Source organism: Tubulanus polymorphus, chromosome 5 (assembly GCF_964204645.1).
Source record: "Tubulanus polymorphus chromosome 5, tnTubPoly1.2, whole genome shotgun sequence".
In the NCBI taxonomy this organism is placed as follows: Eukaryota; Metazoa; Nemertea; class Palaeonemertea; order Tubulaniformes; family Tubulanidae; genus Tubulanus; species Tubulanus polymorphus.
Genome location: NC_134029.1, coordinates 21,971,196 through 21,993,665, shown reverse-complemented (window position 1 = coordinate 21,993,665; position 22,470 = coordinate 21,971,196). Strand labels below are relative to the sequence as shown.

At 38.6% G+C, this 22,470-nt stretch overlaps 1 protein-coding gene across 1 annotated transcript in view; it reads right to left on the bottom strand.

Annotated features, from left to right (window-relative positions):
* Positions 1-329: 329 nt before the first annotated feature.
* The window catches only part of LOC141906062 (GON-4-like protein), a 42,059-nt gene continuing 19,918 nt past the window's right edge, over positions 330-22,470 (bottom strand). The window contains exons 23-26 of the mRNA XM_074795225.1: positions 13,459-13,611; positions 2,127-2,308; positions 1,556-1,751; positions 330-745 (exon numbers count right to left, since the gene is read on the bottom strand). Of these exons, the coding sequence (XP_074651326.1) occupies positions 479-745; positions 1,556-1,751; positions 2,127-2,308; positions 13,459-13,611 (798 nt within the window). The 3' untranslated portion in view covers positions 330-478. The remainder of the gene's footprint in view (positions 746-1,555; positions 1,752-2,126; positions 2,309-13,458; positions 13,612-22,470) is intronic.

Genomic DNA, 22,470 nt, shown 5'->3' with positions numbered 1-22,470 from the left:
AACGCAGCCTTCAGCGAAACAGTAAACAGCACCACCTGTCGGTAAACCAGACTTTACTCGGACATGTCCAACTGACGCGGACTTTTAACTCAAGTCTAAATGCACTAAAGACTAAATCTTTTCCTTCGTCCATACCTGGGACTTCGCTTGCCTCGAACCAATTTTACCAGTCCCAGTTGGTCAGTTAGGGGAGGTTGACTATCTAAGGCGGGAATGAGCCAGCGCTCTAGTGTGTGGACATTCACAGCATACTCCAATATCACAAAAAGTAAAGATGGCAGCAAAGAAATTCCACAAACTAACTGATAAATATTTTTCTCCATTCCTCGTATACTTTTCTTTTTTCTCTTAGGTATTTACAAGATTAACAACAAAATATAAAACAAAAGAAAGATATCTTGATCACAATGATTTTTTGTATTAAATAACGCGATGCACCCGCGTACAAAATGTCTGCAACTAATAGTGTAAATAAGATTTATGGATCGATAGGTTGGTTTTCAATATCGCTGTCAAGTTGATCGATACTACTGTGTCGACTCAACGGACCGCCGCCATCGAAACTAGCATCCTCGTAATCTTCTTCGTCTTCCTCTTCCGTCGACGCCGGCTTCGGAGTGTGAGCCGCTTCGAGTTGTTCTTCGTCTACACCACCAGGTGGCGCTCTATCCGAATAGACTACTTGAACCGGTTGCGAGAAATCAGTTCGACCTCGAGTTATCAGATAAACATCTCCTTCTATCACCTACAATCAATGTGAAATGTCTCATTCATACCTGAACCCTTTAACTGTTAACAATGAACATTTTTAAATGGCTCCCTCAGTTTTCAATTAATTTGGTGAAGTTGCACTTTCTTTCAAAACAAGGATTCATGCGCTTAGACTTATTCATGTTCAATGATCGGAAGAATACGCTTTTGATATTTTCAATCATGGCTCGTGGATGGATTAGGAATAATATCGGCAGCCTGGACAGGTGCTCTTATGCCAACGGTAGCTATGATGGACAAGTGAAATGGCAGGTTATGCCATCTATAAGTGGTCTACACTCACTATTCATGAAGAAAATTACAATAATGACTTTGTGTAAATCGATCCAAGTCGCACGTTCACGGCACACGATTTTAGTGAATGAACTCATTCGTGGACATGGTTTAGTAAATCGATTTCTTGATCACCACTAACTTGCTCAGCTATCAAGAAAGTGATGCCAATTTAGTCAGCTAAATCCGCAGGCTAAAGAAATCTATCACAGGCCATCATTTTCTTATTTCTTCATTATTTTCGAGTGGTGACCTAAATTTGATAATGGTTTGACCTATTTACAAAAAATGATTTGATTTACTAATCCTTTTCGGTTTCCAGCATCGAATTGGATTTGTAAACTGTATCAGATTCTATTTCGTAAAAACGCCTAATAGTAATGGATGATTTCGTTGAAAACACTGCCGGAGGGGGATGAGCAACCTCATCTTAAACAGAAAGAAAGTTGGCTCATTCGAGTTTAGAGATTCACAATTTCTAGGTTTTTCAGCCCCTATGCATAAAACATACCCTTAAACTGCAGTTTCTACAATGCGCTGTCTTCTTAGCCAACTTCGGTTCATTTGCGTTGATATGGCATTCACAAGTACATCTGGCAGTACCGTGAAACTCTGTATTCGGGATAGCGATTTCCTCGAACTCATCAGGTATCGCATCATTCTCTTCATCGCTATCGATAGATACCTCTTCAAAATCATCTAATGAACTGGAAGAGAAAAGAACAAACTCAGTTTACACAAATTAAACTATATCACAAAACATCTATAACACAAAATTCTTTGAGTGAATCAGAAAATCACGAAGCTCACACAATTCATTTTTTCCAGACATACATAACCTGGTCGAAAATATTGAAGATAGGGTTGATGTACTTAATATAACACATAACTTGCTATTTCATTAATGGCAATGTCTTGAATTGAATTTTTGAGATAAGACGTTTTCGCTTAAATTAAATACCATCCAGTCTCAAAGCGAATATTGGCTTCACAGATTATCAAATATGAATAAAATCTGGAAACCAGGAGACAAATCATTTCAAGCTTTTTCCACCACTAAAGAAATTTAATTAAATGAATACCTTTTAGGAGGGCTATTCTCAGGGAAGAAGCTAGAGAATTCATCAAGCAAATGCGGGTAACCTTTCAACAAAGGTTTGATCAATTTAGCGAGCTCCTCTTCAGTTCCCGGTTCACCGGATTGGCATTTCGACATCGCAGTCACTAGTTTCTGTAGCTGGTTCGTATTTTTGCCACATATTACCTGTTGAGACACAAACAAAGAAACACATTGAGCACTTTGAATAAAGAAAATTGACAGTCTTCTGTATTATCTGAAGATCAACCAGGAGAAGGGGCAAATTACATCCTAAAAAACCATAGTCATTTTCGCTGGAAAAGCGTTTGTTCTAGATAAAAGATTGGGCAACTTTTATTACAAACATTCTCTTAATCATAAGCTGCTATCACAAGATGATTTGGCCCGGGCCAAATTGGCACAGATCAGGCTCGAGTGAAATTCAGCCCGTGCCTAATTAGAGAGCGCGTTCACACATAAACCACTCACTCGATACTAAACAATGTTTAAACATAACCAAGCGAGACACTACCAGAACCAGTTGCAATTCAAACGCAAATATTTGAGCTGTGCTAAAATTGGACTCGGGTCTGGTCTGACATTTTTTGTCGGGCCAAAAATGCTTGTATGATCGCAGCTATAGATTCATCAATGACGTTTGGAATACAAATAATAACAAATAATGGGGCAGAAATAGAAACTGGTGCAACTGTCCCCAGATGTTAGTGGGTAAAGGATGAAACTGAATCGGCGGAAAAAAATATGCATGCAAAAGGGCAAACTGGCATAAGTCGTGAACTTGAGGAGTGGGCACAACTCCATTCATGGATGATTATACACTGAGACTGCAGTTGTTGATTACACTCATCGCAATGTCTCAATATGTAAATGAAGCAGAGATTTCAAATATCTTTCACGGCAGGTGACAAATCGTCGTGTTGGCTCTCTGTAATTTCGAAACGGTTCACGTTGGTAAAAATGCCACTAATCAAAATGGCACATCTCCAATTCCCAATCATTAAACGCCGACACTTGAATCAACATGGTAATTTCGGATACGTTGTCGGATTTTGGAGAAAATGAAGAAAAAAAAATCCCATCAGATTTTTTTTCATAGAAACCTAGAAGGAGTTTTATGCAGAACCCTAGGAGTTCAGGAACGAAATTCATGTGACGATCTGACAATTTCAATCTTCTCCTGTTGACCGAAAAAACCAATCACCTTGAAACTCAACACAAAGTTTGTTTAGGTAGTGTATATAAATGGAACTACCATGTTATTTCACTGTTCAACATCCCGTGGTGAACTTATATACGGAAATTCATTATCTCTCGTCACAATCGGAGAACATGTTGCAAGTAAGAACATTGCGATCGATTACGGTTACAAAATATACATACAGGTACAATTTAACTCGCCTGAACACCCCAATTCTACACGAGATGATGTGTCCTAAGACAATGATTGAATCCTATAAATGGTTGTGATGATGGACCTGTCCCGGAGGGGGGGGAGGGGTATAGGATACATATAATTGATCAATTTCCAATGGACACTAAAAATGTGCAAACATTGCTTTATTTCATTGAACAACAATGGCCGCCTGTTGGCCATCTTGTCATCTTGATTCTGATCAGGTCCTTTTTTTGTGTTGCAGGTGAGTCTAGGGTACATAATGTATAAACCAAAATATTCAATCCAGCAACTCTCCATTAGTGGACTGATGAAAAGTCCAACAGTCGTATCAAAATGAAACCGGCATCTCATTTCTAAGCCAATGACCTCGTCAAACTTTTCATGAGACAGAATTCGCACGTGACATATTAACTACTAGCACATGACATTCAGACTATCAGAGTTATTTTTCAAGATACAATAAAAATCAGTCATGCTTGCTAGGTGGCCACATCAAACGTGACTAAAGAAGCCATTGGGGCTTCGTTCTACGGATGCAATGTAAACACGAGAGAAATTAAAGGCATCAAATTTCCTATAATTACAATAACTGAACAAACACAGTAAAACATTGATCACCATTCATCGCATCCGGCAACAAGTGAAACCCATCTTGATCATAAGAACGAAAACACATTTTTTCGCGCTCCTTCGCCGCGATTCGGTAACCAAATCAATTCTAATTATTTGACAACATCTGTATAATTCTGTTCAAAAGTGTCACCATGCGGTAACCATTCGGGTACCTCAAAGACCGCAAATATTGAAATTCAAAACGGATAAATAAGAGCAGCTTCTCAATGAAAACAATAACACGTAGTGAACCCTAACAACCTCTGAAAAGTGCAGCTTCCCAGTTACAAGGTTATTTTTTTTTCAGGAATATTGCATTAAAACATGAAAGGATATGTTCAAATCAATAAGTTATTAGCAGTATAGGATCTTCAGCAACATATTTCACATTTCTGTATACATGAAGTAAATCAAATCAGCACAAAAGAGTAGGAAAACACAGAAAAATAGGAACAGTTGGCAGCTTAGAATACGAACCATTTTCTGGTGCAAAAGTGTTTTTATACGGTTGTTTTGTCCTTTTATGTGAATCCTGCACAAAAACTTATTAAAAAGGAAGCATGTAAAAACAGCCAAGCATGAAAATCTTTATGACATTGTGCGAAGTTTCTATGATATTTCCTTGTCAGATCTCAAACATATAAAAAGCTGGCACGGTCCATTTGGTGGACACTGCAGTAACAGGCAGTCATTTTTACGGTCGTTCTTTGATTACTCATTAGTATCTACGTTACATAGCTTCTTCAGAAAACTTTGTGGGAACGAACAAAGGTTTCCAACCGGGTATGATCGCGCGCAAATTGGTCGCGATTATACGAAAAACGCGTTTCATCATCTATAGGGCATGTGTACCGCGACGACGATGGGAAAAATCAAACAACCACGAACATCTCGCCTCGCTGTATCAATGGTTTTATTCGCGACAAACTACAAAACTTAAGATCAAGCATCGACGGCTTGAAAACGTTTCGCTCGAGCGAAAATTTATCGTGAAAGATGACAGCGATGTAAGTGAAATGATTGTCCAACGGCAGAAGGAAATCATTAATCCTTCCATTAAGATTTGATCAGTAGTAAAAAGAGTCGCTGATAGTCGTCAGTTACGAGAGTCACTGACACGACTCACAATGATGCAAAAATTAACTAACATAAGCCATGTTCACACTACATTATTTACAACTTTCAGTTTGTTTCAATATGGAATGGAGCCAAAAGTCTCGTTCATTCCATTGTAGACTGGCCAAAAAGGATGGAACTTTTTCCTGGGTGTGAATAGAAACTTTGCTTTAATTGTCTCTCAATAACAGTGTCGCTTCTAGCTGGATCAGTGTAAACTGGATGCAAACCCGTTTGACCCGCAGCCCTTATTTCTGCAGTTGAAAAAGCCGCCATTTTGTTTATGGCTCGGTTAAAGGATCTGACATTTACGGTAGGGTATCTAATCTACAAGATGAGAGCACATGGATCAACTATAATACATATATAAAAACCAGTCATATGATATAAATAGACTGCACATATGAGTATGTCTTGAATTAAGAAGTATATATGTCTAAGACGAACATACACGGTATAAGAATTTCATATAATTTTTTCTTTAATTTCATTCCATAACAGCTAATGTAAGAGGGACATGTCTGAATATTTTACAAGTCGGTAGAACATGAAGTAGCATTTAAAAAAAACTCTTCATTTGAATTGGAAACAATTCCTCAAACACTCTTGTCATCGACTTCGAAATAAAATGTTGCTAGCAGGTATTTACTAAACGGCGCATAGACAAATAACAACGGGAAGGCAGAGACTCGTAAGATCCAGAGATCATTGCGAAAATGACTTCACTAGTCAACATGCGCAATAACAATATAGCACCCTGAAATTTCCGCATCGCAAGCACAGGGTAACTACGTTAAAAATCCTTAAGTCAACGATCAGGACGCAACGACGAGAAAACGTTCTTAAAACTTAAAACCGTTCTTTTAATCTCATCTCAGTCAGAAATTTTTTATGTAAGAAGAATGTATCTCCGTCTGGTCACCAGCGACCTCAATCGCCAACTGGTCACCAGGCCGCAGTGTGGCGTGGTGCCTCTTGTTGTTGGCACCGTTTCAGGAGGCCGCCATTTTGTGAATCGTGCATCTCAGCGCTGATTGGCTGTTAGTTATGGGAGTAGTCACTGTAAGCCACACATGATGGCGATTTGCTGCTGACCTGGTCGCCGAATATCTAGCGTGCTAGATACTGAGCGATCCTAATAGGTGCCAGTGGCTGCGCACTAGGCAATATGGAGGGATCAAAAGAAGTAACATTGTCACGAACAAGAAAAAAACCTTAAAAATAGTTATGGATCATCTTTCATACTATATAATGAGAATGAATGTCACTCTGAAACTAAATGCCTCGGGATAAGAATCAGCAAATCTTTCTCTCAGTTCACGCATGCAATCACCACAGGCATCAAAGGAGTCCAATTTGAAAAAATCTACATGCCACCACGTGACATAGAGTTAAAGGATATCCCAACACTGATCCGCGATCGAAATGAGCCATAAAATGACGACCTCTGTTAGCGTTCTCTAAAAGCCCCGTCGATACTACAAAGCGAATGCGAGTGTCTACACTTGTAAAAAGAGGGATTGCAGGAATCTGCGTCGCCAAATCCACATTTGAACAACCGAGACGCGCAAGACAACCAGGTTTCAATCAATCGGCCGTCGTTAAATCATCGTTCTTCTTCTGGTGAGGACACGTACAACAATAGCTACAGGTTTCATTGAGATCTTTAAGTGTAACATAAGCGGATGCTGTGACCAGAAAAAAACCCCTGCCTGCCAGTGCATGCTAATCTGCTATAGCATCTAGAGACAATAATTCCCCTGAATCCGCATTTCAGGAATGCGAATTGATTAAAAACGTGTTCAAATAGCTCAAGTGTAGTCTATCTTAATCCGACTTCCGAGAATTAACCGTCTTCAACTAAAAAAAAAGTTGATGTATTAGTTACAGCCTCTTATAGCAGATTTGTCTGACGAACTGCTGCCTTATTGAGCCGGGAATACCTGCCGGTCGAAAAATGGAAAATAGCTACCGGTAGTAGCATAGATGAAACATCATAAAAACAACAACTAGTCGAGTAGCAGCATTACCAGCAGCCGAAAGATGGGCAATTTACGGATGTAATTTAACAATCGCAGAAAGAAAAAGGCGGACGGTTGCCGAAGATGATTAATAACCGGAAGGTATAATATCAGCCAAAGACTTCGCGGTAATTAGTCGATGTAGGATCATACAGTAGTAGCGCAAGCAGACGGGCAAATCCTTCGTTGAGAAATTCCCGCGCGGCGTTGAATTCTCACCGGCGCCAAACTGAAACCTAAAATCGACTACAGATTTTTCGAATGAGGTATCCGATGAGGGTTAGTGATAATCAGTTCACCTCTGGTCGTCACAACGTTTGTGAATTTGTAATGAACAAAGCAGAGGCAAAAAATCGCATGGTTACCGGGACCCGTTTTTTTTCAAATTTATTTTATAACACAAAATTCCCCGAGTGAATCTGTTGCGGGTAAATGGATAAAATGCTGAAATGAAAATCCTTGGTTTAAAATGTTACAATTTACTCATACACGAATAACCGCGAGTTTTCTAGGTATTTTTAGAAAATTTGTCTCGGTCCCCGAATTTTCCTTCATTTTTTTCTCAAATTGTTCTGATTCCGAGTTCTCGAAAAATTTTCAGCTTATTTCTCAGTATCGAACCGAATACAGCGGTGAATGACATTTTTTCTGGCCTGTTATCTTTAGCCCAAACATCATCGGAAAGTCTATTTTTGGTTGGCAGCTTTAAGGCTTCACGTGTGTGAATCTATCTCCACTGACTCTCATTGCTATTGGCGGCAGATCAAGCCACACTAGTCTCTCAGTGTAAATGTTTATCATTAACGCGCGAAAGACTTTCACAACTCTTTCAAAAAAAATATATATCACAAATATTGCGCAGGGTCAGTGTGGCGAGATTTTTTAGATGCTGTAACAACTGTCACAAAAAAGTTGGTTGCATATTGATTACTTATACGTTACTGAATTTAAGGGGTACTGCGTGAGTATTTAAGGGGTACTGTGAGGGTATTTAAGGGGTACTGCGTGAGTATTTAAGGGGTACTGTGTGGGTATTTAAGGGGTACTGTGTGGGTATTTAAGGGGTACTGTGTGAGTATTTAAGGGGTACTGCGTGGGTATTTAAGGGGTACTGCGAGGGTATTTAAGGGGTACTGCGTGAGTATTTAAGGGGTACTGCGTGAGTATTAAGGGGTACTGCGTGAGTATTTAAGGGGTACTGCGTGAGTATTTAAGGGGTACTGCGTGAGTATTTAAGGGGTACTGCGTGAGTATTTAAGGGGTACTGCGTGGGTATTTAAGGGGTACTGCGTGGGTATTAAATGGGTACTGCGTGGGTATTTAAGGGGTACTGCGTGGGTATTTAAGGGGTACTGCGTGAGTATTTAAGGGGTACTGCGTGAGTATTTAAGGGGTACTGCGTGAGTATTCAAGGGGTACTGCGTGAGTATTTAAGGGGTACTGCGTGAGTATTTAAGGGGTACTGCGTGAGGATTTAAGGGGTACTGCGTGAGTATTTAAGGGGTACTGCGTGAGTATTTAAGGGGTACTGCGTGGGTATTTAAGGGGTACTGCGTGGGTATTTAAGGGGTACTGCGTGGGTATTAAAGGGGTACTGCGTGGGTATTTAAGGGGTACTGTGTGGGTATTTAAGGGGTACTGTGAGGGTATTTAAGGGGTACTGCGTGAGTATTTAAGGGGTACTGCGTGAGTATTTAAGGGGTACTGTGTGAGTATTTAAGGGGTACTGTGAGGGTATTTAAGGGGTACTGCGTGAGTATTTAAGGGGTACTGTGTGAGTATTTAAGGGGTACTGTGAGGGTATTTAAGGGGTACTGTGTGAGTATTTAAGGGGTACTGTGTGAATATTTAAGGGGTACTGTGTGAGTATTTAAGGGGTACTGTGTGAGTTAATGTGCACTCGAAAATAACAAGGACGCTGATATTGATTGACATGATTAATCAAATTTCATGACTTATTTCTATCTCGACGAATCTTTGGTTCGTTTTGGTAGGAAAATGATTTGAATTGAGAAAGTGTAATCGTACGCCTGAATCATCTCGTCGGTGCCGGACGACGATTACAATCGATAAATCAATCGTACGACGTTAAAATCAATTTCAAAATCATTTCATTTCCAATTTTCGAAAAACGTCCGATCGACGAATAACGCCGCGAATTGAAATACGTCGCGCGATTACCGTACGTACAATCACCTAATAAAGCAGTGAGAATCCGACTGAAGAACAGATAGTTATTTCTCTTGAAGTGCCGTATACAACTCTCGACTACAGCTATTAATTAATCAGTTACATTAGCTCGTCCGCGTTTTCGTCACGTTAAATAAACAATACCTAATCCACAGTGCAATAGGAATGGCTTAATAATTCATTGAGAAACAGCTTATCGTTGATTTCATCTGACAAATGATGCCAATAAATGCTTGTCGCCGGTTATTTCTCACCACGAGTAGACACTTTTCCCCTTTGGGAGTAAATGGAAGCTGGTCCGCCGTTCGAACCGTCAGCATCAAACGGCAAATATTCATTTTCGCCCGGAAACGTACAGGAAACCCATTAACCACGAAGTACTAATATGTATCATCTCTTCAATTTTGACTGTTCCCACGAAGCATTAGCCTCAAACAGGCTCTTTTACACAGACTGAAAATACAGATCGCTGCTGACATCAAATACAGACGCATTAATTCATCAAGGTTCCATATATATATATATATATATATATATATATATATATATATATATATATATATATATATATATATATATATATATATATATATATATATATGTATATGTGTATATATATATAGCCGAAGACATTCGACTCGAAGAAGATGAGGGAGAAGCGTCGCTGAAAAAAAATGATCTTACGTCAGATTTACCGACGCTCGTTCTACTGCACCTATCCAATTAAAGTCTGTCTGAAACCAACCCAGACATGGCAAGTGTTTACCAGTACCAGAAAATAAAGAAAAAACCAACAACCATACCGTATCACACAGGTAAATAGACGATAAAAACCATCCCCTATAGCTGGTGTATATACGGCAGGTTTGGCAAAATCTGCATAGATCTAGATGCATCACTACGACAAAGTGATGATATTTTCTCTCGACGGTCTAGAACCTAGAACAAACCTGGAATTCAATCGCTCAATCAACTCGACAACTTCAGTATGCGATCCATCCTCAAGAGTAAAACTGATGATCTTCTTTTACTCGAAACTATCGAAATTACGATTTTAGAAAATTGCGCCCGATTCGTAATAAATAACTCTAGAGAAATTAACGATGAATGACTCGAAACTGAAATCTAGGCATTTACATAATCTTTTTAAAGATTCGGGATCGGGATCGGCGAGTGAAGATGAAATCAAGCAAGCATGCGAATTACGATACCACGATACTGATTCGTTCACTACTACAAATGCAGCGGTCAAGAGAAATTACAATTAACACCGGGCGAGAGAGAGAGAGAACGCGCCGTGTTTTTCATCTCTGATGAAGTTCGGACAACACGAAAACTACACGATGTAACATGCTACGTTACGCAAGCCTTTAGGCTACGCTAGACGAGGCAAACCTTGAAATGAGTACCGTACTGGAATCATTCCAACGCAACATTAACTAGCCCTCGACGGACGACGATATCGACGACGATATCGACGACGGGTGGAAGCTATATTACGCTGTCAATGAGTCGTAAAATCTGCAGCTGCCAATTAGAACAATTTTCGCGAACTCAAGCAGCATCCACCGCGGAATCACTACTACGTACCTGGTCAAAGTAAAACACAAACTTCTAACGTTAGAGCATATTAGATTAGATTAGATAGCTTTATATAGAAAACTTGGAGGAAGTTACTTTAGTATGGGCTTGCTGACATATGGTGATTTAAGTAATACGTGACCTGACACATCAGGAAGTCATCCGAATGTGCTTGTACAATTCCAAATTCCATAATCGACTGAGTGCTGTATATCAACAACATTGCCCAACGGAAAAACTGAATTAAAATTCATAATTCTCAGAACAAAGCAACCAAGTTCATTTATGAAAGGAACTGAGATTTTAGTAACTGCAATAGACATTTATAAGTCCCAGTTTTCTGCAATTTTCCTGGTTATCGTCCTGGCTGATAGCAATACGCAGGCCTCACAGCAGAATTTGAAAAAGTAGTAGTAAAACATACATATATATAAAAACATATAAATACAGTGGAAAAATATAGAGAAAATATAGTATCTTTTTAGAATGATGCCAAATGAAAATCAGAGCAATTCAGCATGATTGGAGGCATAATGCTACTAGCCAAACCGATTTTGTGTCCACTCCACTGTCTCATATCAACCATCCAATGTGGCGTATGACTGTATTGAGTAGGTTCCACACAAGTGATTACCAGTGCAACTAATAGGTTATGGTCCTGCAGATGGTTGAGATGCACGGGTATCGGGTGTGGTCACCTCGGCATAGCAATATCTCACAATAAAGTCACACAACCACATGAAAAGAAACAAAATGTAAGATGTTAAATACAAGCCACATGATATACCTGTAAAAGCAAGGAATTGTTACCTCAGAAGCAGATTTGGAACTGTTTTTTTAGATTTGTGCCCGCCCCAAAAAAAAATATAGTAAATATAGTACAAATTTGCAAAAATATAGTAAATATATTGATATAGTAAATATAGTGATAGGTCGAAAAAAATATAGTACATAGTAAATATAGTGTCGCTGTGAGGCCTGCAATACGGGATTGCCAACCTCATGAAAAAAGGAATCGATCAGAAAATGAACTTTTTAAATGCTAAAAAGTGCAATCATCGAGATATTGACTGACTTTATTTTTTCCGAGGGGCAAAATATTGAACGGATTGTATACTGGTGTTAGTTTCCTCGCGATAAATGAAAAATTCCTCACGTGAATGGCCAGCGGGTAACAAATTTTTGAGGAGTAAATAGTTCTAAGCCATTTTCTCTAATATTGCAAGATTATCCAATATATCGGCGACTTCAGTTTTGATTTGAAGCGTAATGTATGTCTTAAAAAAACATCAAAGGTAGGTTATAGGTTAAACGATCACCAATTCAGAAATGAAGAATTTCCGCAAAATATAACTAGAATATTGCAATGCCGAGTATATGTCCCCGGGGTAAGCAAATAGCAAAGGACAAGAAATTGAAGTCAGGTAACATATTGCACACTGCATAGAAAACAGCAGTTATTAAGATAAAAACCCACTATCTACAGATTAAAAGAATTAAAAGCAAGAATTTATTTATTCAATCTAAAATATAAATAAGACTTATTTATATTTTAGATTGAATAAATAAATTCTTGCTTTTAATTCTTTTAATCTGTAGTTAGTGGGTTTTTATCTTATTATCCGTTCACCACGTTTGAGTGTGGTTATTGTTCTAACAGCAGTTATTGGTTCAAGTCCAGAATAGATAAACCAGTCTCAACTCTTAGACCAAGTTTCACGCAAATCCATCACGAATCACTAGCTAAATCGTGCTGGTTCGACATCCATTAAAAAAATGAGTGAACATCTCACCATCTCCAATGTTCACATCAAGTTTCAGGAAAAGCCATCAAAAATTACAGGCTGCATCGTTCTAATAATGCCTCCAGAGGAAAGGTACACACCGATTGAATAAGAAGTCTCCAAATGATGGTTTCTCTTGATGCCAATATGGTGAACCGATGCTAATAAAAGTTAACTGTTTTCTTATCCTTAGTTTCTTTCCTTGATACATAATTGAGTTGGCGGATCACTGAGAACAGCGTAACCTTGAATTGTTTGAGATAAACAAATCCCTGAGGATCTATGTGATGCGAGTAAGTAGGTTGAAAACCTAACCAACTCTAACTAGATAGTAATGTAGAACAAGCACTTAGGCATATTGTTACGCATACCCTTCAGGGACGAATGTTTTTTCATTCCCTTATCAAAAAAATTCATCGTCATGATACCAGGGCTGTCAACTTCTGATAAGCGTTATCAGTAAGATGATCAAATTATTCAGCAATCAATGGTTAGACCTCAGTGATATCTTACACATTTCTGTACACATCAAACAAAGCAAATCAGTATTTCTCGCGGCAAAATAGTAACAAAATACTGAAAATCAGTAACAGTTGGCAGTCCTGCGATACGCACCTCAAGTTTCCGTAAAAAACTACGAGCTTGACTGAATTGTTGATTGGTCGAATAACAGCCGCACTCCTGGGCCTGTTCGGGCAGCAGAAACCCGGCGAATTCTTCGATCAGGTCCGGATACTTCTTCAGCAGCGACTGTAAATCGGCGTACAACTGAAATTAAATCGAAACCGAAAATTCAGGATCATACAACGTTGTAAACCTGAAACGCAATAGACGAAAATTAGAAATTATCCAAAACAAAATGGATTCACTCAAACATCGAGGCTAAAAGGAAAGTAGGAAAGTGTTCTGTTCTAATCTGCAAATACTAATAAGTTTTATGACGGGACATTTAATAACGGAAGTTTCAACATTCATTAGTTGTCACACCCAGCGTTCATGGTTCTACAAACAAATCAACAATCATTTTGTTATTAGCTTAGTCAACATAGACATGTCAGCAGCGTGACTAGTTAGATAAATCTCCGCGACGTCGCTGGATTCTAATTAATCAGCGAGACCGTACCGAGGTGATCGGCGATCATTACAAATTTACTCGCGATCAAATTTTCAAATTTCGCCGCGCAAAGTATGTTTGTATACGCTGTATACAGTAATCTCATCATTACGTTCGATCTTGCCATTAACCGACGTTTGCGTTCAGCGACACAAACTTCAAAGTGATGCATGAAATCTAGTTTATGGAGAATTTAGATACCCCGGTCGTATATCTGAAGGTCATTCTCATCAAATTTCATCATATTTCGCCTCCGGCAAGCGCATACACAGCACTCCGAATACCAGGGCTGGGTTTCATAGATGTGGAAGAAAAATAGTCCCTAGGAACATTTTAAAATTTGTCAGTTATAACCATGGTTTCTCATTGTAACTATGGTGGTTGTCACCCAGATTAAGGATTTACCCCTAGGGATAACTTTGATACTCAGTCTATGAAACCGGGCCCAGAAGTTTAACGAATGACTGGGAAACTACAATTTTCCAAATTTCATGGGCTTCGCATTGAGGTGTATATACTACAAACCACAAAATATTTGTTTATAACAAAATTGAAATGTACCGGCTTTATCAATATTTTTTTTGGTATATTTACACTCTTCAAGGCATGTATGGTCTAATCTAGACCTTACAATAACGATCGACGTAAAGTCAAGATACTAACGCTAAGTCTATTATACTTGCATTAAAGTTGACTTTGCGGTGTCCTAAAAATACCCAACGCGCGCAGCACGCTAAAACGAAGCTTTTCACCGAATGATCGATGAACTTTATCCTACACACAAAAACCAATACTTACAGGTAGTGCACCGGGGCGCATTCGCAAATATATTCCCCGTCACTAAAATTATCGATACGTCCCTACAAAACCCGAAATCATTGCCCAAATATCATATCCGAATACATCATTTAGCCAGAATATTCTACACGATGCCAAGACAGCGATTTAAATCGCATCTATTTTCCCATCACAGAACTAATGACGTCCTAGATGACATTTGCTGTATTTGCCTAATTTTTAGCCGGGCGACGCATAATAAGGGGCAAGGGATGGTAAGCATACGAAGACGCTTTATCGGTACACGTAAAACAGATAACGACGTACCGCTGTTTGAGCTGCTGAGCTGAATGAATCTTCATTTAAAAAAAAAAATTGCAAAATCTTCGTCGCGAGTAACAGCACGAAATGTTTGATGGTCGAATGGATTCGAAATGGCGACAAGGTTTTGGCGGAGCAGCAGCAGCAGCGGCAGCGACGAATAAAGACGTTCTTGTCATTCCTTTCACTCGCGCACACCCACAACGCAATGATTGGCCAATTAATGATACTTACAACTGGCTTGCACACGTGAACCCGAAGTGCTGTTAAGGAGACGCGCTATAACACTGAAACGACTGGTTTCAGCACCACCTCTTACTACCGGAATACGACTGGACTTAAAATTTTTTTCGCATATTTTTCAGGTAAGAAAAATTCTTCACAAAGTTTTTTATGAAAAAATATCTAGTTGCTCGCTACTGGTGGAAAATTGAAATCTGTCACTTTCTGTAAGCGAAAAATTTCGAATTGAAGTTATCACTTGTTTCTAGTCATAATATATACCTTCGATGGATAGAATAGGAACTAATGTGCGAAAAAGGACCTCGTTCAAAGATTGCCGATTCAATTTTCATTTTGCATACAAACTGGTAACGCAAGCTCGTTTTGCGACATGCAAATACTTCTAAACATCCGATATCGACCTCGCTCGCATAAAACCCGATTAGCAATACGGGCAACTTCTTCCTGATAATTAAATTTCATTTAATCGAATTAAATTATTTATTCATTTTGAAGTAAAGTCACGATGCCGAATTGCTTACATAGCGTACATGCTACTGACTAGACTCGGAGAAATTCGATTTCAACTTCGTCAGAATCAATTCTTCGCTCATTTCATCGCGTTAGATAACACTGATAAGTGCACTGTTTAATCATCTGCTGCCGACATGAAATTAGTTTAAGATCGGCTTTCATCGAAATGATAAGAATCCCGAGGATTAAATGTTAGGTAAACTCGCTATCATTAGTTAATTATTCCGACAAGTTTCATCGGGGAAGAAGAAGCCATGAATCGGTACAGCGAATAACTGAACAACTGCTCCTATGAACAGACGATACTCGATTCCAGGATTAAGTGTCCTACGTAACTTCACACATCATAATAGGAATAGTTCAGATTTTTTTTACTCAGAAAATCGATTGTCATTTAGCCGTTTAAACAGCCATGTATAATGTAAATTACTGTCTATTCGAGCAAGTATCGGAGCTCCAATACAAGAAACAATGTCACGATAACATTCACCGTAATGCAAATACAAGATGCTATGCAAACTACACAATACTAACAGTAACAATAGTAACAGAAGTATGTATTTACCAAGTATGGACAATTAGATAAGGATAAAGATGAACATGAATGAAACAAAGTCGTATTTGTGACAATAATTTACACAATTTCTGTTGGTAACATATTCGGATTCTATAACTAGCTGATTAAGTGGCCATGTACCCTACAATATAACATGAAAGTTTATCGACAACTTGAAAAATAACATATATGATACAATATAAAGCATCAATAAAGAATATATCGACAAGTAAATTGAATTGACCGGCAACCAGTCTAGCCCCGATATAGATGACGTAGTGCACATCCAATCATACAAATTCCTTATTCCAAGACACGGAAATTCATCAAATGAAAATTCAGCAAATCGAAAGTAAGGGTCATGAAATTCTTTTAATCAAAAAATAAATGCCGATGTTCACAGTTGTGATTGTTATTTTCAAATGCCAATATCGATGATGCGGTAGTGCACATCGACTCACACAGAAACCCCTTACATAATGCATAGTAGTTATCAATATATAAACATTATTGTAACGGTTTTGACGGCATGGGAAAACTGAACCACGGTTAATCGGAAAAGGGCAATAAATCCTCACAGAAGTAACCGCTGATTCCTCGGATAAGAACGAAAATAAAATATCTGAAACGGATAATCAAAACGCGTTAGAATTTAAGCCCGCTGGGATTCTGTAGCAATTAACAATATCTCTCTACGAGGACCACTAAAATAACACGCATCATAAAGTAAATTGATCGGCTCGGTGAAATATCATTAGATGAAAACAGTGCTATGTATTTTGTATATTTATCATTATAATATTTTTGTAAAAAAAGATTTGTTATATGGACATATGTCTGAAATAAAACATAATAATAATAATAATAATAATAATAATAATTTTTACATTAAGTTTGATATCGGCAGCGAATTCTCTAGAAGAAAAGACTTCAAATATTGCGATTTGCTTTGAGGATGTAACAGGGTTAAAGCGCAGTTAATGCTCTTGTGGAATGAGCAGATTTTCTACCGTAGCTTTACTATCGCCGCCATCTAAACAGTTAACGCCGTGAATAACGCCGCCAATTGCGCTTCCTTCATGACTAGAATTTCAGATCGTCTATACCAGAAAATTGAACTAAACCGCCACGTACCGAATAGTCGTACTCGAATATAGTACTCGTACTGGTATATGCGTACAGTCAGGTAGTACTGACAGTAAAATGACAGCTTATCAAATATCGCGACGAAAAATCTATTGAATTCTTCAAAACCGATAATGTTAATGTTAGAGACAGTCGGGTAATTTGTAAGGAATATCCATCGGCGTATCCATTTAGGTCGGCAATTATGGTAATGCTAGGAGGAAACTGGCGCAACGAAGGAAACAATGAGAAAAATGGCACGACATAAGTTAAGTTGTGAGTCGAGACATAGCGGTAAAAAAATTGGCATCATCGCTTATCGTTGGTACGGGATTATTTGGCTTCCGGGGCAAATGTGAAGGCCAATAATAGACGATCTTTATCGACCTAAGGTAATCTAATTCTCGTTTTATTGCCCGAATAAGAGCAAACTGTATACGTTTATTATTCCGAATAGGTCAATAAAAATGGCCTCCGTCCCGATGCGACTTAATCGAATATGTGTAACTTTCTCGAGTAATACGAAACAATGTCAATTAATTCAGTCGTTTGAAGACCTGAAAAATGATAGGGCGACCTCTTTAGACTTGCGTTTTCCCCGACTATTCTCTGACACTTAGCTTTTTTACTTGATCTGCCAAAATCCTATCAATTAACGCAGTCAAATGTATAAGACATAGACTGAAACTGTTTGATTCTACGCATGATCTAGCAATTTTAACTAATTTCCCTGACAGGGTGACCACAAACCACCCACTTGCAAATTCCCTGTGTTTTCCCTGTGAAAAGTTGTTTTCCCTGTGCTGGGCGTCATATGGAGACCATGACAAATATAAAATTAAAGACAAGCAGCCTATCGTCTGATATAACTCCGCTGTGATTTTATAAATTTGTTAGAAAGTGGCGCTATAACTTTGTATTACTTACCATATGATCCTTGATATATAATCAGGTAGACAATTGTAAACATTCGCGGTGAAAACGTGCGTGCGAGACAAAAGTAATTTCCCTGTGTTTTCCCTGAGAAAAATCATTTCCCTGTGTTTTCCAGATTCGTGGTCAGGGTGCCTGACTTTCCCTCCGATTCTTAGAATTTTTGCAAAATTCCCAGGCTATTCCGTGACTTTCAAAGAAATAAAATTTCCCTGGCTTATCCCCGATTTCCAGGTTAGCGGCCACTCTTGATTGAGTGTACATGATGCAAAAAACATCATTAAGAAAGGTCGAGTAGTTAAACTTTCTCCGAAAAAGGGGATCATCATCGTATTAATCGGTGAGGAGGTCCTGCGACGACATAATCTTAAAATAACAGACCGGAGACTAACGCTGTCTCGCGCTGTCTCGTGCTCGTCGTCTAACTACGATTCAAAATTAACAGTTAAGCCTGATGAGGGTATTATCCTGTAATGACACTATCTAACAAGATCGAACTAATTATCGATCACAGCTGGAACTGTGACAATTGATTCAACGACATTCAATCCAGCTAAATCTATTCCTAAACTGTATTGGTAGAATAATCTGAAGACATTGCTTATCGGTAATCATGCTTTCATCATTTCGATCCTTATGAAAAGCTTCAACTAAGAATCATGAATATCTCATTGACAAATGGCTACGATTTACAAGTTTTTGTGTCCTCTCAAAAAATCGAAAAAAACTGAAGCGCCTTCCACGCGCCTGCAGCGTGATAAATGTGGGTGGGTTCATTTTTGACTTGGTCGAAACTGTTCAAGGGTGTGGGTGCCCTCCCCCGAAGAAATTTTGAAAATCTTAAGCCTCAAATCAATGTCCTGTAAGTGATTTGCACCGAGGCGCACTAATGTACAAATTTAATACACCTGTATTACTGGTATATTGCCAGGTGTAAGTGTTACGATTCATATTTCATTCAACCCCCGCCCTGCACGCTACAGCCCTGTTCCATCAACTTCCCAGACATACGCAGGGAATTTCGATCAGACCAACTCGATGGTATCATCTCAAAATAACCGACGGTAAATGAGAGCAAAAATGCTTTGCAGGTAGAAGTGTCATCAGCAGGTGACGTGTGGAACAAGGCAAATTATGACCGGCACTTTCCCTTGAGAGGAAGTCGTATATGCGCCAGATGGCGGCAAACGCATAAACATGCATTTCCTATCTCAGATCTCATGATAAATTCATCCATCTTAACCCGACTAAATGACAGATGAAACTTTCATCAAACAGGCTTTTTTTAATATTAGTCCATTAAGCTCTATTGAGCGGTAAGAGAATGAGATAGTAAGCACAATGTAGATGTCGAAAGTCAAGAAGCAACATATGCTTACTTTTTTTCAAGATGATATACAGTCCGTAGATGTGTTATCCAAGTTTGAAGATTACTAATTCATTAACAATAACCTTAATTATTCCTTGAAGGTTAATGTTGTGTAACATGGGCACAGGATAAAGTATTTCGTTTGTTTTTAACAAAGCCGGCGTCGAATTTAATTTCGAAGAATTCGGTAGTTAAATTGCATATTTAAAACAGAGATGTCCTGGTTGCTGCTCATTCTGGGTTACTGCAGCATTTTGCCTACGTGACTAGGATCACAGGTTTCTGGTAAGATTCCTGGAGGCGCGGGGTCCTATCAATTCGGAATATCCACCTCTGGGATGCATTTTTTTATTCGGCCGACGCGTAGAGGTTTTATTTTGTACACCATTATTAGAACTTTCTCGGAGCAGACGTATGTGGGAAGTCTTTTCCCCTCCCATTTTCGTTTTTCTTTCAATCTCTTTCTCTTCCCTTTTATTTTCACAAAGTTTTTTGAGTATTTTCTTACTTACGGATTTTAATATTCACGAAACTTTCAGTGTGTGCGTCATCTATTTCATGAACACGGATTTAATTGTTGCCGATTGTGCAATTAACTAGCTTATGATTTGATACCGAAGTTGTTATCCTAATCGTTCTTTTTCTTTTGGGCATCTTCTTTTGGACCGCTCTGCTACTGTCACAATTGGTTCACCTATACATTTGCTTGATGCAATGATAAGCCATGAGTGGCTGATGAACTACCATGAGTTGAACCAACACAAGAATTTCATCATTTTTGGAGACACCTTAAATATTTTGTACCCAATTTTTGCCAAAAAGCTGTAAAAGTTCGCGCCGATGCCGACCCATTAATCTATGATAATAACAATTTGTACTTAATTCAGGACGCTAACGTCGTATCGATTCGAGAACGAAAAAAAATCTACGCAAACGACATTTCGATTAATCATTTCGATCTTAAGAAAATAGCGTTTTAATTATTCGCGAAAAATAAATGCTTTCCAGCAGGCGATACGATACGGAGGTTTTCGTCGCGTCGTATGTTTTCATGTTGAATCATTCGCCGAGACAATTATTAACACGCAAACGACGCAGGTCCGACGACGACGACGACGACATCGTGCATGCCAGTCGTTTACACAGCAAAACTACGACATATGAAACGAAATTCTTCGAAGAATTTTAAAGAGTCCAGAAAAATGTCATCCGACCACGCGTAGCATTCATTCATAGAAATTAAAAAGGTTCGCCACATTAACCCGCGAGCTTAATTTTTCTCGTATTAGCACATTTTAATTAACGAGCGTGCTTTGTATTATCAAAGCTCATTACAATTTCATGATATGTTACCGGTGAGCTCGTCGCGGGTGTTTTATCGATGCAGTATATCAGGTGCGATATAAGTTTTATAGATGAGAATTTTAATATCGAACGGTCGCAATTTTTAACTATATCGCATTAATTATATCGCAATGCGGTATGATTACACCAGAGGTAGAGGTAGTTCGGTTATACGGCTTACTGGATTTTTAGTAAATTTCTTATAGAATATATGCGATTTAATCACTAAAGGAAATCATAAACACTCAGGGGAATTAGGTAACGAAAAAAAAATTGCTGTAAGAGCATTTTAAAAGATGAAAGTCAGGGTGTTAATGAAATGCGGTATTAAAGTTTAGACGTTAACGGCATTTTCACGCATATTTCGGCATATTTCGACATCAATTCGTATGCAGTGTTCGTTTAATGATGCGATACTGCAGCACCCTGCGGACGAATTCCAGTCACGCAGCAGTCACTTTTACTCATCCTATACATATTTCTTTATGATTATAAACGGGCGAAATGGATGCATCTCGCGGGACGAATTTTATCCGCATAGCCGTATATATATAGCGACAACAGAATACAACAAACACGTTATTAATGAACTAAGCATTGCATTCAGTATCCGGGCTTCTCTGGCACCTTCCTCATCCACTCTTTTTGAAATGATGCATAGAGCACGAGAATAAATCTACCTATTTCAAAGAGGGTTTTAACCTCGGCCAAATTTAGCCTACACTGGGCGAGACCTGCACCAATGATTCACACATGCTCAAGGCCCCCCTGATGTACCTGCTTGATAGATCAATGATGGCCCATTAAGAATCTTCTGATTAGGCCTGCGCCATATTTTGAAAGAGGTCAAATTATTCTTTGCGAATGCTTACTGGTTCTAGAAAATCAAAAATCACTTGCCCACAGCAGCATTATTTTGATGTACCATTTTAGTAATTGGTGAGAGTGGTTTGCGTGTGAATGCGCTCTCTAGTTAGGTGCCGACCAAATTTGACTCGGGCCTGGTTCAATAGTTTGACCTGGGGCAAATTTGTCAATATGCACAATTTGGACATTTCAGAGGCGAAATCTAACCTTAACTGAGGAATTCAGATTGATGGAAATTGAAATAAACTTTTGTTATTCAATATCTGAGTGAATCTTTATCAGTTTCCACACAGACTGGTTATAAATAAACTTACGTGAACACCTAATTGATCATTTAAAGGCATTCGATAATTGAATTTGTAGAATTGCCGGGAAAGTGCTGCTGTGCCAACCTACACGATTAAATAGATAATTCCATAATTGCTGCGCAGTGTAAATTGATTTTATAATGACTCCAATTAATAA